General features: G+C 38.9%; 1 protein-coding gene across 1 annotated transcript in view; it reads left to right on the top strand.

Moving 5' to 3' along the window:
- Window positions 1-15,710, top strand: part of LRRTM4 (leucine rich repeat transmembrane neuronal 4) — a 661,549-nt gene extending 645,839 nt beyond the window's left edge. The window contains exon 2 of the mRNA XM_023763225.1: window positions 15,489-15,710. Within this exon, the coding sequence (XP_023618993.1) occupies window positions 15,489-15,710 (222 nt within the window). The remainder of the gene's footprint in view (window positions 1-15,488) is intronic.
- Window positions 15,711-16,329: the final 619 nt, after the last annotated feature.

Below are 16,329 nucleotides of genomic sequence, written 5' to 3'. Positions count from 1 at the left end.
ACTCTTTTATTAGATAGGATCATAGACCCCAGCTGGATACCATGAGATCTATAAATGTTTTTATCTTGGATTCCAAATGGATATCCTATATAATAAAAGGCTAATATGCAAATCAACCAAATGGTGGAACAACTGGTCGCTATGATGTGCACTGATCACCAGGGTTCAGACGCTCAATGCAGGAGTGCCCCCTGGTGGTCAGTGTGCTCCCACAGGAGGAGCACCGCTCAGCCAGAAGCCCTGAGCCAGACTCACAACTGGTGAGTGTAGCAGTAGTGGCAGGAACCTCTCCCGCCTCCATGGCAGTGCTAAGGATGTCCGATTGCCGGCTTAGACCCACTCCCTGTGAAGAGTGGGCCCAAGCCACCAGTCAGACATCCCCCGAGGACTCCCAGACTGCGAGAGGGAGCAGGCCGGGCTGAGGGACCCCCCCACCCCCGAGTGCATGAATTTTATGCACCGGGCCTGTAGTTAAAAATAAGACACAAAAAAAGGAGAAAAAAAACCTTTCTGTATAATCCTCTCATGTATAACCACCTCCCAACTTGAGCCTTATTTAATAGTATAAAGGTTAACACTACATAATAATAGAAATATTTCATTATATAATGCAAATGTTCAAGAAAGAAGAATACAAATCATCATGCTTCTGTAAACTTCTCCCTGAACTCAGACATTTTCCAAGGAGGCAGAATTCAGCATCTTGTGACATCCAATATACTGATACTTGCAGTCTTCTCCTCAATCCAGCATCAATATATCAGATAAATACCACTGAAGTCCATATACTCTGCTATCAAATAACAGGATTTCACTCATCTCTCTCAATAAATTGTTTCTGAAGGTCTGCAGAAGAGTTAACAATTTCTCACAAAATAGTTTTATGATCATCAGCTCCAGCCACATTTCTTCCATCCTGTGATAGCATCCACCCAACTTCATGCAAAGCCTCAGAATGGTCATGATACCTGTATGAGTCAGCTCAGGCTGTCATAACAAAGTAGCACAATCTGGGTGATTTAAACAAAAATCTGGAGTCTGGGAAGTTTAAGCTCAAGGTACTGGCATGGTGCTCTTCATTCTAGGGCCTCTTCTCCTGACTTATAGGAAGTATCATCTCACTGTGTGCTCACATGACCTCTTCCTTATGCACATGTGGGCAGAGGGAGAGAGGAAGTGTCTCTTTTTATATGAAGATAGGGCTCTAACTTTATAGCCTCACTTAACCTTAGTTATTTCCTTAGAGGATCCATTTCAAAACAGAACCACAAATGGGGGTTAGGGCTTCAACATAAAAATTAGGAGGCACAAATATTGAGACCACAACTGGTGGTCTATACTGTGCTCCACCTGGAAAATCCCAATGACTAGGTAAGGGAGATAAGAGTGCTGTTTCTTCCACAGAAAAGTGGAGAATGATTTTCTTGATGAGTGTATGCCACCTTTAGTATTCAGTGTGTCTCCAAATATTTCATGGACCTTTTCATCAACTTCTGACCTCCCAAAACCATTGACAATAGGCAATGGACTGGAAGGAGATGTCATTTCATTATCTCTTTTGTTCTCCTCAGTCATCCTAGTCCCTGCTTACATAGAGTTTCCCTCTACCACTGCTCACTTTACAAAATGACTTGGCCCACCAAGGAGATAGAGGTGGGAAAGTATTGGACCAACTAGTGGCTTGCTGACCTTAGGTCAGTTGAACACAAATTTATTGTTTCACCCATTGAGTGATTATCTCTTAGTCTGAATCAGCGAGGTTTTACTAGATATTTAGCTAAAAAGATAATGGGCCCTTTCTACATTTTCAGTTAGCTAAATACAAATGACCTGCCATCCAAGAAATTTTACTTTGGGTGGCCACATGAAGCCACATAAAATTAAATCAATCTAAGTGTATTGTGGATATTATTATTATCAGATCAAATGTTATTATCAAATTGCCAGTGCTAACCTTAGTATCAGGAATCTAGCACTTCTCTCAGGGTTTCAGTTCATAATAAAGTAATAAACTTCTTTATAATAACTAATACCAATATGCTGTAAGTTTATTTATAATGTACTATTATAAAGAACAAATATTATTATTTGTAATGATAAATCAGAAAAACCACAATTCAGTTGGCTCTGTAAAATATTCATCTTTCCACTGAGCACGCTTCATAATATGCAATGAACATCAGCTTTCTTGCTAAAAAGTTATGGTTTATTTGTAGTAAGATACAATTCAGAAATGAGAACATGCAAATCAAACTGTTAAGAACAGTAAGAAATTAGGAATCTAGGCTAAATACCCTGACTAGGCTCAAGCATCCCGAGGTCAGGATCTATGAGGAACACATAAAACTAGAACATAATAATAGATTAGAAGTGACATTCTTAGCTGGTCAGAAGGAAAGGGTATTGAATCCTAATAAACAGCTGAGAAAGTTACATGCATTCATTGAAGTGATTTGGGATAAAATGTAGTTAATGATGGAATAAGAATTAAGAGGACAGGGTGGAATTTTGGGTAGAAAACATTAAACTTTGGACAGAGGAAAAATAATTTTATAGGAATGAGGGGGTATAGATAACCAGAAGAGGTTAGGTTTTGGGTGTTGGCCATAGAAAACAATGAAGTGCAGCATGGGGGAATTACCCAACTCCTTTGGAATATGTCGAACAATCCAGCTACTCGGTTTAGCTTCATTCTGAAATAAGGACCAATGGAGGCAGCCTGCAAAGTTGATACATGTTTTTCTGTGGAACTATGAGCATGTGGGCCTGGTGGCTTGTGGAGGAGCTTGGTAGTAAGAGGCAAGCAAGGAAGCCCTGTCTCTTTGGGGTGGGTGGCAGCTGGAGTTGGGGGTGGTGGATGGAGTAAGGGGGGACAGCTCACTCAAGCTGTTCTCTGTAGTCTCACACATACAGATAATTTCCTCCTATGATTTACTACCACAGATGGTGAATTTTGTCAACTTACTATTTCCAGTTGCAAAGGACATAGTCTATATGTATATGAGTACCAAGTTGCTTTAAGGAAAAAGATGAATTTAATGACCCTTCCCTAAGTTTCTCCTTGTCTTTATTGCTTACTTGCTAGTACTTCTGGATTTTAATTCTTTTCCTTTCCTTTTAAATTTATTGCTTGATGGAAATAATTGGGAGGTTTGGGTATTTTTCAACAGTGGGAGTCTTTATTAGCTTTTAAGTAGATAAAAATATCTTTTCTTCCCCATAGTGCAAAGTGAAATGGGCTGTTACTACCATCTCAGTAAATTAAATTACTTAAAAAAAATAAAAGAAATAGATTGTGAAAATGTTTAGCCAAAGGAGTTCTCCAGCTGACTGAACATTTATGGGCACTTCGCCACCAAGGCAAGGTAAATTCACCTACAAGTAGCTATTTAAAAGCATGTGTATAATGATAGTTGTTAAACTTGCCCAACTGAATTGCACCTAACTTTCAGACAATAGAGTAGAATACACATACAACCAAATTGATGATAACTAAAAGGGTGACAGAATAATAACTGACGAGAGTATGAATAGTCCAACTGTGGAAGCTCAACTTGGGGAGACAGACTAATTAGCAGCAATGAATTGAACTTAAAAGACAATTTAATGGGAGAGTAAAAAACACACATATGTGCACCACGTTTGGTGACTTCTGGTTGGGAAGTAATCGGCTTTGTTTTGAGTCCGGTATTTTCCAGAAAGGTGTGGGGAATGAGGTCAATCAAACTGTGTACTCCCTCCTATGCCCGCATCTTTAAGGAAATGGCAATCTAAATGTAATAAGAAGCAGCTTTCTCAATCTTGATTGCACATTTGAATCAGCTGGGTGCTATTTTAAAATAGGGTGGCCTTGGTGACACCCCCAAAATTCTGATGTCATTGATCTGGGATAGGGATTCCGTGTAAGTATTTATAAAATCACCTCAGATGTGTCAACGTTGCAGCTAGAGCTGGGAACTGTTTCTTTAAAGGGCAGTTTGTGTGGTTCATGAAATTCCAAATGGCAAATGAAGCACTGCATTTCTCGGCTTCCATTAAGGGTGGCATGGGTTGGTTGTTTTGTTCCTCAGCAGAAGCTGAGAAAGCAGCTGTAGCAGTGTCCTGCCCCCTCCATATCCAGGAAGCAGAGTCAGTCTCTACTGTGCATCATAACTTTGGGATGCGTCATTCATGAGAGACTAAGGCTGAGTATTTGGCCGAGAGGTGAGGGAAATGGCTATAGAGACTGAAGGTGTGGAATTTATTCTCCACAAGAGCAGTTTTGGATCAGTTGGATAGGTTGTTATTTTAAAAAAGAAAAAAAATGAGTTCTTTTTTGATATATATGACCTAGACAGCAGGCTCCAATGGCTCATAGAAAGTCATGTGCTATGCCAACAATAGCAGACATATAGAAGCGACATGTGGCACCAGGCTTTCTCTTGGTGACTTCATCAGCATCTATACCTGAGATCAGAAATCAGCTGTAAACATCTTACTCCCTCTTTGTTTCTTTCCTTGTCATTTTTTATACACCTCCAGTATTACCTTGTACCATAAATGATATCACCTTGGAAAATATGATCACATTTGTCTTCCATATTAGGATATGGGTTCTTTAAGGTTATGGACATCTTTAGTCATTCTAATATCTTTAGCTCTCAGAGTAATGCCAGGCATGCAAATATTTGTAGATAGAAAATGTTTGTGTGCCGTCCTACTTCCCCTTGTTTAAATTCAAAGCTGAGAACAGATGGGAGGTGGTAGAAAAAGAAAGGAAAAGAGAGGGGCTTATAGTTTTTAAGTCAAAATTCTTCTAAATAAAGCCCAATTCTCTAACAAATGTCTCTCATAAATTCATACATTCTTTTAGCACACATTTTTTTAAAATAGGTTAACCAGATAGAAAGAACCCAGTCAGAAATACTCTCTGACAGCACGGAGCTTACCTTGGGGGAAAGCAGACAGTAAAAGAGCAGAGAGATACATAATCACCATATATTTAACATTTTGATAAATGCTATAAAGGAAATAAACAGGGAATGGCTGACATATGTGAGACCCCTTTAGAAACATGACATTTATGCCATGACTTAAAAGATCACCATAATCCCACCGTAAATAGTTGGGAAAAGGATATCCCAGTCAAAGGGAATTCTTCAGATACATAGGCTCAAACATGGGAAGAGGTTTGGTGAGATTGAAAAATAGAAAAAAAAGCTTTCTAACATATCCACAAAACAAAGCCTCCTTATCATTAGATGACCCTTGAACCTATCCTCTTTTAGAAAATCACCAAAGTTCTCTTGAGCTTTGTGTTACACGCCATCATACACCCAGGGGCAGGTTCAATGGCTTGAGTGTCGCTTAAGATCTTCACTAAAAGGTCATTGGGCATCTATTATGGTGACTTCAGAACTCCCACCTGGAGGTTCAAGTCTGACTTCTAAGGACCAAGGTCCTGTGAGTGCAACTGTTTGTCTGCGATCCACTGAGAGCTTTATTGTGCAGTTGGAAGACCAGGATCTTCACAAGAAAACATGCAATGCAAACTGGCTGCGAGCCCTTTTCTCCCTCTGCTTTGCTGACTTCGATCATGTAGTCTCAAATATCAGGTTTGTCTCATTCTATTCATTCTAAAGAAGTTCTTTGAGTAAAGAACCTTTTTTTAAATATGCTCAGCACCTACCATAATGCCTAGCTCACAGAGAGTTAGCCCCAAGCTAAAGTTTTTATATGTTTTGCTATGGTTCAAAAAATAATCAAAGAATATAAATATTTTGTGACATGACACTGAAAATTATACAAAACTCAAGTTTCAGTGTTTACACATATTTTTATTGAAACAGAGGCTCACTCCCTTCATTGATATTTTGCCTAAGCCTACTTTCACACTGTAATGGCAGCCTGGCTTTCAGGAGTTGCCAGAGACTCTGATTTGCAAGCCTAAAATGCAGGGGTGGGCAAAAGTAGGTCTACAGCTGTTTACACTTCACTAATATGCTAAGTATCTGACTGTCTGACCGGTTGCTATAATGCACACTGATCACCACCAGGGTCAGTGCAGGAGCTGCCATGACATGCACTGTCCATTTACAGAGGAACAGCACCAAGGATCTGGCACCCACAAAGCAACACTTGGCTTCCCCCAACTGGGACACAGGCCTTGCCACCACCCCAGAGCGACAGCCCACCAAATTATAGCCGACGCTGAGACCCCATGGTGCAAAATGCGGCCTACAGCCCAGCCCAGCCCGGAAATGGTGGCTGTGGGAACTGGGTAATGATGTCACATAGCAACGCCCGGCTTCATCTCCCTAGCAACTACCCTCCTTGCAGTTTCTTCAGCCCAGGAACACGACTTGCTTTACAGCCAGGTGGAAACATTTCACACTTTAACCAAATGTCTGTGAAGTATTTTCCTGTGCCTCATCTCATTTGATCCTCACAGAAGTCCTTGAGTAGGTAGATAGGAGACTTGGTGGAATCCTATTTTCTGTTCATTAGCCAGAAAATGGAGATTTAGAAAACTTAGAAAGTTGACCTGACTGAAAAGAAGTAAGAAATGGTGGACCTTGAAAAAGACTTCAGGTTTTCTCACTGCGCAGAATATAGTTAAAAACTGCTGCAGTTATATATTTTACCTTTTGTTCTCCCTGCATGATCTATAATAATAATCTGCTTGGTGTTGATATTTACTGCTGTGTTGCTGACAATTACCTGAAAGAGAAGTTGGGGTGCTTCACTAGGCTGGAAAAAGTTTAGCTAAATTGGAAAGCAGGTCTAATTAAGCAAGTTTATTCTATATCTATAAAAGGCTAAGTTGACTCGTGCATGCACGATACAGATAAAGCTCTCACTAGCACCAATTACACGTGTGTGTTTTGATCTGTAATTGTCAATTGTGAATTTGGTTGACACTTCTATTACAGAGAAAGGGCGAATAGCAATATTAAAATATTTCTTCTAATTAATTTCCTTTCAATGTGCACAAATTTGTGCACCGGGCCACTAGTAATACTATAATTACTACATAATCCTATATAATAAAAGCCCAGTGACTGCATGGTGGAAAAACCAGAATGCCAGGTCGACCAGTTGCTATGATGCACACTGACCACCAGGGGGCAGGCACTCAAGCAGGAGCTACCCCCTGGTAGTCAGTGCGCTCCACAGTGAGAGTGCCAGTTGGCTGACTGGGATGAGTGGCTGCTCCTGCTGTGAACCCTGGGCCAACAGGCAGGGACCCGGGCTGTGATCTTCGCCACCTCGCCCCAGGCTCCTCCTCCTCGCTCCCTGCTGCCTCCCCTGGATGCCCATAGGCCATATAGCAGTGCCGCCGGGCTCACAGAGCTGACCCTGGAGGCTGGGAGGCAGGTTTGTGGCCTCTGTGGGACTGAGGCCTACTCTGCCACCTCTCAGTCTATTATCCCTGGGCCCAGCCCCAACCTGGTCCCCTGGAGAGGCAAGTGCTCTGGCTCCACGAAAGATGCCAGACCAGGGAGCAGCCGTTCAGAGGGCAGGTCCACAGCACTCAGCTGACCAGGATGAGCCGCACTCCCAGAGCACACTGATCCTCGGAGGCCACTCCCGCCACCAGTGCACAAATCCCATGCACCAGGCCTCTAGTAAAATATAAGAAAAAACTATTTCATGTACTCACAACTGTAAACCTGCTTTTGCCACTACTGTATTTACTACTGGCCCTTCATGGAAAAGTTTGTCAACCTTTGTGACAAATATTTTCCATACGAATGAACGAATACATTAATAATTGAACTATCATGGCCAATTCACTTTTATATAATTACTTCTTAATGGTACACGCTTCGTGGCAATAACCTAGATCATAGCACATTTTATTAAAAATATGAGACTAGTATTATTTATGCACCATTCTGCCATGCTGTTCTAAAACATATTCAATCAAAATAAAAACTTTAATTGCATTTTCTAAATGGGCTTCACCTATTTTAGTAATTAAATATACATTGCCAAGCTTCTTTTCATTAGGATCAGCCAATACCCTAAAAAGTTCTGTTTAAGCTCTATTAAAACCAGCTTACATATCTCTTCTATTGAGTATGTGTATGTCCTTCTGTGTTTGTCATTTGGTTCTAAACGTTTACCCCAGGTATATAATTCTGCTATTTAAAAAAATACAGAAATGCAGGAAACTCAATCACCTTCCTACTATATAAACTTCATTTCATTTACACATTTACCATTTTCCTTTTTTTTTTTTTTTTTACTGACTACCACTGCACTAGTGAACTGGATGTTTTGGGAGGATTACAAAATAGCGTATATCTTCAAAATGTGATCAGTCACATTTGGATTATACAAGAAGCATGTTCTTCCATAAAACAAGTTATAAACACGATTAAATATTCAACACAAAAGTATACAGAATGCTACATGAACTCATATGGAAATAGAAATAAGCGACTCTGATCATTGTGGAGAAAAATTGAATTTGGAAGCAAAACGGCTCTACCTTTAATTCCTATTGCCTGTACCTTCTCAGTAGCAGCATTTCTGTAGCTTTTTATTTATTTCCTTTTCCAAATTTCTGAGAAGGGTTGACAAAATAAATTGGACATTGAGTCTATTTGATATGCTGATAAGTTTTGGTTTTGTTTGTCTCTTTCTTTTGTATGGTTTTATTTTTAATTTTCCAGGAGAAGATGTGGACTCAAGTAATGATCATTGTCTTCTTTTACCAGGAAAGACTTGTCTTCTTCACATCATTATGTCACTGAAACTTCTATGGGTTTTGTTTTTAGAAAGGAAAGATATGGGTTTTGAAATTTCAGTGTCTCTATTTTTTATTTAAGTATTTTGGAAGCAAATTTATGTAGAATTCACTTAAATAGGATGTTTGCTTGCAATGCACTATTGGGGAGACCTTACTCTTCAAATTCAAGGGCCAGAGCTACAGAAGGAAAGCTTTTTACAAGTTAATACTAGCTAATTAATCCAGCTCATTAGCCTAAAATCTCACTGAATGCTGAGAGTGCTGCCAATGTAATAAGCTTCCCGACTAATGCAGTCAAAGCTAACTTCAAAGAACGGCTAGTACCTCATTCATTAACTTAATCAACTCTCTAGACACTTCATAGGCAAGGCATCTTGGTAGGAGAGCAATAAAGATGTAAGTGGATGTTGTGTTCTGTTATCCCACAACTGACTTGAACCTTAAAATCTGGACAACCATGAGTGCACAAATAGTACACATTGCCACCTTTAAATAAGAACAGAACAAGGAAAATAAATGCTACTGTGCAGCTGTTGTCAGAACTTACAATGATTTGGATGGCCTCGTCAATAAAAAGACAGCATCCAGTGTATTGAGCATTATGTATTTCACATGCTCATAAACAAAATGGGAGTGAGACAATTACCAGTTTGTACCACTGTCTTCTTGTTTTCCTTTAAAGATTTTAGAAAACAAAAGTCAATACATTTCATGAGTGTATTTAACAAATATTGATAGATTATTTTATATTTCTCACATTTATTACTTATTTAGTCTTTGAAACAAAGTGGGGGAAAGATTGTTCTGATTCTTTTTTCAACAAATATATGAATATCTGTTTTGTACCCAAACAATGTCCAGATAATGATCCTTAAGAATGCATTTTAATCCCTGGCCAGTGTGACTCAATGGTTAGACATTGGCCTGTGCACCAAAGTGTCTCTCTTGGTCAAGGGCGGTACATGGGTTGCAAGTTCATGGCCGCCCCTTTGGGGCACATTGATTTTTAGAGAGAGGGAGAGGGAGAGGGGAAGAGAGACTCGTGGCCAGGGAATTATTCAAAACCCTGTCCTTTTCTTTATTCCTTACCAGTTCTGGATACTCAAAGCTGGTGAGTGCTTCAAAGTTCTGCAAAGGACATTTTCCCCAGCCCCGAATCAGCTTTTCCTCCAGTTATATTGAACGATAAGCTAGTAAATTCCTCTTTTATTTATTTCATTTTATTTTTTTTAATGATCACATTTATTGTCACTCTTCAAAAACTATTTTATTACATAAATAATTCATTAATATATTTCAGCAAAGAAAAGATTCAAGCAATATAGAAGTATAGAGAGTAAAAGGGGTGTCCATTTTTGCACCTCTCCACTCCCATTTTCTCCCCTAACATAACCAAGTTGGTGTATGCTTCTGGCCACTTTCCTGTATATTGAGGTGAATAACAAATTTTTCCTAAACATTTTTCTGCTTGTTGCTTTTTCACTTAACATCGTTTAGGTCCTTCCATGTTAGTATATATCAGTGATTCCCAAAGTGGGCGCTACCGCCCCCTGCTGGGCGCTGCAGCGATCCAGGGAGGCGGTGATGGCCACAGGTGCATTTGTTTTAACATTTTTGTATTACCTTTCTATTCTGAGTTCAATAAATAGTTTCATAATTTCAAACTTCAATGTTTCTAATTTACACCTTTCTTTACTATATTTTACGAAAAAGGTAGAAACATTAATACATATATCTTTATGTTTAATTGCTATTAAAATAAAAAAAAATTAATTTCCAGGGGGCGCTGAGTAATATTTTTTCTGGAAAGGGGGCGGTAGGCCAAATACGTTTGGGAACCACTGGTATATATCATTGTCTTTACTGACTGCATTCTTGTGATTTGACATAGAAATTTATAATTGTATTGTCATGGCTCAAAAGAACTTTGAAAAAGAAGTGTGTGATTTGCCTAGTTTTCTAGTAAATCTTTGAAAAATTAATGGCAGTTTGCAGAGCCATGCTTAAATTGCTAGTTGCTGAAAAAAAATGCTCCACAAAATGAACCATAGGCCTCTTTTTAAAAAATATTTTAAAATATATTTTATTGATTTTTTTACAGAGAGGAAGGGAGAGGAATAGAGAGTTAGAAACATCCATGAGAGAGAAACATCTATCAGCTACCTCCTGCACACCCTCTACTGGGGATGTGCCTGCAACCAAGGTACATGCCCTTGACCGGAATCGAACCTGGGACCCTTCAGTCCGCAGGCCAGCGCTCTATCCACTGAGCCAAACCGGTTAGGGCCATAGGGCTCTTTTAACTCATTCGTTTATCTAATGTATGTTTTAGGAATTTTGAAGAGTTTTCTAATTTAGTGATGGAAAAAACAACAAACAATAAAACAATCATCTTTACTAAAAAAAAAGAAAAACAACTTTGTTCATTTGAATGGTAAATTGGAAAGGTAGTAATCAGGGCTCCAATTTTCATCTTGATACAGAAAACAGTTGTTAACTTTTGGGTTCAAGGTATTTCTCAAAATTGTGTTTTAAAATTAGCTTTAAAACAAGTACTTTCTAAAATAGCGTCATGTGATGTTGAAAGTTTTACTTTTTAACTCACAGAAATGAATGCTTAGATAATTGGTGTTTTCTAATTAAGAAGCAAGCCTGCATTGAACAAAAAAAAAATGAAATAGGCTGTTTTATTGCAGAATGGGATTAAATAATATGATTTGACACATTGACTTAGATTTATTAATTATCTTGTGTCTCTTTATATTATAAATGGCTTCAGATATTCAAAACTTAGAAAGGCAAAATTTATGAAAAGGCAATTGTTATTTTAATCATCTCAGTTGAGGAGTGAGGGATGAAATCAGATTTATAGGAACTGTGAATTTCACAGCTCCGTCCAATGTTTGATATGCTTTTTTGAAATGAGATGAAAGAGCTGTGATTCTGCTTATTCAGAGCCAGCTGCATGGGTGTTTTGCTCCTGGACTCTTGTGCCTGTAATGAGCTTCTGTGAGCCCTAGCGGGTGCTAGGTTCTCTACCTCAGTGACTCCACAAGGTTTTACACCCAAGAAGAAATAGACTCTACTTCTTGATAAGAAGAGCTAGAAAGAATTGTGGTCATTTGTGCACAATTCTGGGGTGGAATATATAGTACTTTGGAGCTGTCACAGTCGTGTGTCAAATTAGATAGAGGAAGCTGTTTGGCAATCAGTATATGAAGAGGACCCTGGTGACATTTATGTTCCTGGTTTCAGTTGTTTTTGAGACCTGTGAAACCTCCAGTATAGCTATTAAATTCTTTTTTGTGTCTATGAGTCCATTAAGTTTCCCTGTTATCCAATTAACATAAGTGATGTGAAGTTCTGTAAAATTTAATCAAGGCTCCTGAAAAAAAAAAACTTTATTCAAACTTGTTTACATTTTCTTATTTCCTGGCCTTTCTTGTCACCTGTTAATAAAGTGAGTAGAATAAAGGCTGTTATATATTCATTTAGCTATTGCCCTTCATTTTTTAATTAATTTTATTTCCAATAAACCAAGTGTCCATCTTAATTAAGCAATTCAACTCTATTGAATTTGTCATCTGTATTTATAGGATGGTATTTTTTAAATGGTCTGAGTAGTCAGACACTACCCTTTAATTCTAAAAATTAGAGACCAAATGTCATTTAGGAAATTGAAAATCAACTTTTTATGACTTCAATTGAAAGAACTTATATTGAAATGTGAACAATGTTCATGAAAAGTTAATAAATAAGACTAATGATAGTGCATGGTAATTTTAGAATGATTAGGCTATTAAACTACTTATAACTAATGCTAATATCTTTGAGAAAAGAGTATAACAATATTGGAATTTCATGCTCATAAAAAAAAGCCCTGAACTTCAAAAGCTTTTCATGATCATATATATCAAGAGCCCATTTCACAATGTTCTCACATTTATATATAGACACATTTCTCATTTTAAATATAATTATTATGGATGTGAAATTATGGGATCTGAATCAATTTGCAGACTTCTCAGCTCCACATGTTTCTCTCTAATTTTGCCCTTCCTCCCAAGATTTAAAAATTCTCTCTACCTCTGACTTCCTTCTTTTACTCACTAATGCTATGAGCCACTATAATTGAAAGGAGTGTGTCCTTTTATACTCCCTCCAACATGTTGGAAGCAAAACATTCTAGGCAAAAGGTATATGGTGTTTTTAGGAAATCAGAACATGTACTAAGGATTCTAAGCTTCTGAGTGCACTAAGTGGTACTGAAGCCTTGGTTAATGAACCCCTCTGTGACCCTTCACACCCCTGCATCTCTCTGAAGAGAAACTAGAAGACAAAAGACCAGCACGTGTTCAGGAAAGATACTGTCACTATTGAGTAAACTAGAGTGAGAATATGCCTTTCTTTCTTGATAATCAGGGAATACTTTCAGAGTTATCCAAAGTTTATAGAGGTGAATAAAGTGTCATTATTATCCTCATTTTTAGAGGATTTACAGGAAACTCAGGAGAATTAAAGTGACTTTAATTAGGGATAATAATGGTTCCTCCCCTTTGTAACCGACCTCACATTTAGTTATAAAACATGGCTCTACAGAAATTTACATGCCACTGATACCATAGTAAATAGCTCATTATTAATAATAGAAAGGGAAGGCCAGACATTATAGGCATTTCTTTTGGGAAGCTTCACCAGGAAGCTGCAATTTTGCAGTCCCCAGTGAATCACCAGCTCATTTCCGACAAAACACAGGAGGAAGGAGTACAACAAATGGGAGACAGAGGCCTGCACAGTGACGTTGGGGTGACTAGGTGCCTGTCAGTCACACCTGGAACAGATATCTTTGGCCAGAATGGGTGTGGCCACTGCCAGCCCCTGAAAATGTGGTGATACATAATCTCCTAAACAAAGGGGTTTGCTTTCTTGTTGCTCTTAGCTCTCTCTTGTGGCTCTTAGCTCATGGGGGCTCTCTTGTTCCCTGCATTCACCAGTGTTTCCTCCATAGCCATGGCCCTATGGACCCTATAAGCAATGGCCTGATAGACTGCAGCAGAGAACACAAGCTAAACCAGCCTGATGCTGGATTGCACTCTTCTAACATAGAATGGAAACTCTTTTTTTAAAAAATATATATTTTTATTGATTTCAGAGAGGAAGGAAGAGGGAGAGAGAGATAGAAACAACCATGATGAGAGAGAATCATGGATCGGCTGCCTCCTGCAAGTCCCCCACTGGGGATCCAGCCCACAAGCCGGGCATATGCCCTTGACCGGAATCGAACCTGGGACCTTTCAGTTCGCAGGCCAACGCTCTATCCACTGAGCCAAATCGGCTAGGGCTGAATGGAAACTCTGGACACCAGCTCTGATTTTAGCCTGTTAGGCAACATGGGACTTATTCTTTGGTGGGACAAGGGGCAATGGGACCTTGGGAGCTCAGGGAATAAAGCTTTCTATAATATTTCATCCTCCTATGCAAGTTTCAGAAAATTATTTTTCTTGGAGGATCACAAGAATTCTACTCCCATGAGCAACAGGTGGGGATGAGGACCTCTCTCCACTGGCAACATCTTTATAGAAAGTTCAATTCAATTTGAGTTCAAATGTTCCTATGAATTTTAGGATAGTGTAATATATTCCCCTAGTAACTAGGGCCTAGTTAGATCCTTCATTCTACATACCACACCCATTATCTGTAAATAAAGAGTAGCTTCCAATGCAATCAATGAGCAGTCAAGCACGCAAATGAGGCCATCTTTAAGTAGTGTTTTGCTCTGCTACAGAATGAAGTCTATCGAAGAGCTGATGGAACACAGGGACCATTTGGAAAAACTTAAGAGCACATTTACAAAAATACTAAATGCACATTAAGGAGAACTTAAGGATAAGTTTGTTTTGACTGCTGGAAGGGAAACCATGATACACATGGGGACTCAGGTGGTTAATGGACTGCACATTATTACTATACAGTACAGACCTCAGTCTCTTAGATCCTCAGAAACCACAATGTCAGTTGATCGCATAGTGCCCTACAGAATACATTTTAAGAGCAAATAATCGAACATCTCAGATATGCTTTCAGAGCTTGCCAACTCACTTGGCTTTCGAATTCTGGCTCTTGGACTATTGTGCAAGAAACTTTACAATCTTTTTTGCCCTGCTAGAGGTTCTAAGCCCATCTCGAATACAATAGAGAAAATGGCAGTAAATTGAAGTAAAAAATAAACTGTAATCGCAAAACAAATTTCCCGAGTTCAGAGATGATGCAATATATAAACTTAAAGCTCTGCAGTTAAAGCCGACTGCTTGACATCTGAATCAATTTAATTTGAAGACAAATACCATGGTGCCTAAGATATGAAATTGTTCATTTCCATTATATTTCAACTTGAAGGACATTATTTTGCATTGAAAATGCAGTCATGTTAACAAATGAGCTACTGGTTTTCATTTGTATGTTAACCTGATTATGCAAAGTATATATATCTCTATATCTCTATATCTCTATATCTCTATAGAGATATAGAGATATAGAGATATCTATATCTATAGAGATATAGAGATATAGAGATATATAGAATTATATAGATATATATACTAACAATCACTATTTTGTTTAATGTTCATTAATATTTGAATCAGCAGTTGATGACTTAAAACAGCATGAAAGAGAACAAAATACAAGCCTGTGTCATCTTCTTATCTTTCCAAAGCATTTTTACCATCCATCTTCTCTTTCTCACATCCAGGTCCCACACCATGTGAAGCCCTTGCCGTATTACAGCTACGACCAGCCGGTGATCGGGTACTGCCAGGCTCACCAGCCGCTCCACGTCAACAAGGGCTATGAAGCCGTGTCCCTGGAACAGGACGAAACCCCCGGCCTGGAGCTCGGGCGTGACCACAGCTTCATCGCCACCATCGCCAGGTCAGCAGCACCAACCATTTACCTTGAGAGATTAACAAACTAATGCAACAGCAACTCCTCACTGGGGGACTCCAAGAGCGGGGAGGGAGGGTCTTCGTCTTAAAGAAGAATGGATGTCCAACATTGCGCAATCAAGAGGCTCATGTTCCTGGGAAAACATTTATGACCGATTGAAAAGGAAAAACAAAACTGCTGACAGAGAGCAGATGCGCCTGCAACATAACCAGGAGAACCACAGACCTTTCTTTGCTTTAAAACATACCACAAACCAACAAACGCGTTCCTGGATGTAAATAGTAAGAGTGTTGAGTTCTTATAAAAATAGATTTCATCCTAGCTAAAATAGGTTTGTTTGTATATTTGCTTTTTCTACTCTGCATGGTTCCTGGCCTGGAGGACCACAGGGCGGGGAGAACCTGGGGAGGGTGGGAAGTTGGGGAAACAATACCAGTTTTCCTTGTTAGGTATGTGTAACTCTTGGACTTTTTGTTTTGATTGCTTTGTTTCATTTTTTTCCTTTAAAAATGATGTTTGTTCTTGTCTGGTTTGTTTGATTTTTATTGTTCACCTAGTCAAGTGATTCTGTTTCCAGTTCTGAACATGGGCATCAAGCTTGTGTTGTACCAAAAGAGAATTTGCTTTACCACAGACCACAGATTAAC

The sequence above is a fragment of the Myotis lucifugus genome, unplaced genomic scaffold (assembly GCF_000147115.1).
Source record: "Myotis lucifugus unplaced genomic scaffold, Myoluc2.0 scaffold_277, whole genome shotgun sequence".
NCBI lineage: Eukaryota > Metazoa > Chordata > Mammalia > Chiroptera > Vespertilionidae > Myotis > Myotis lucifugus.
This window is presented reverse-complemented; position numbering and strand designations above follow the sequence as displayed.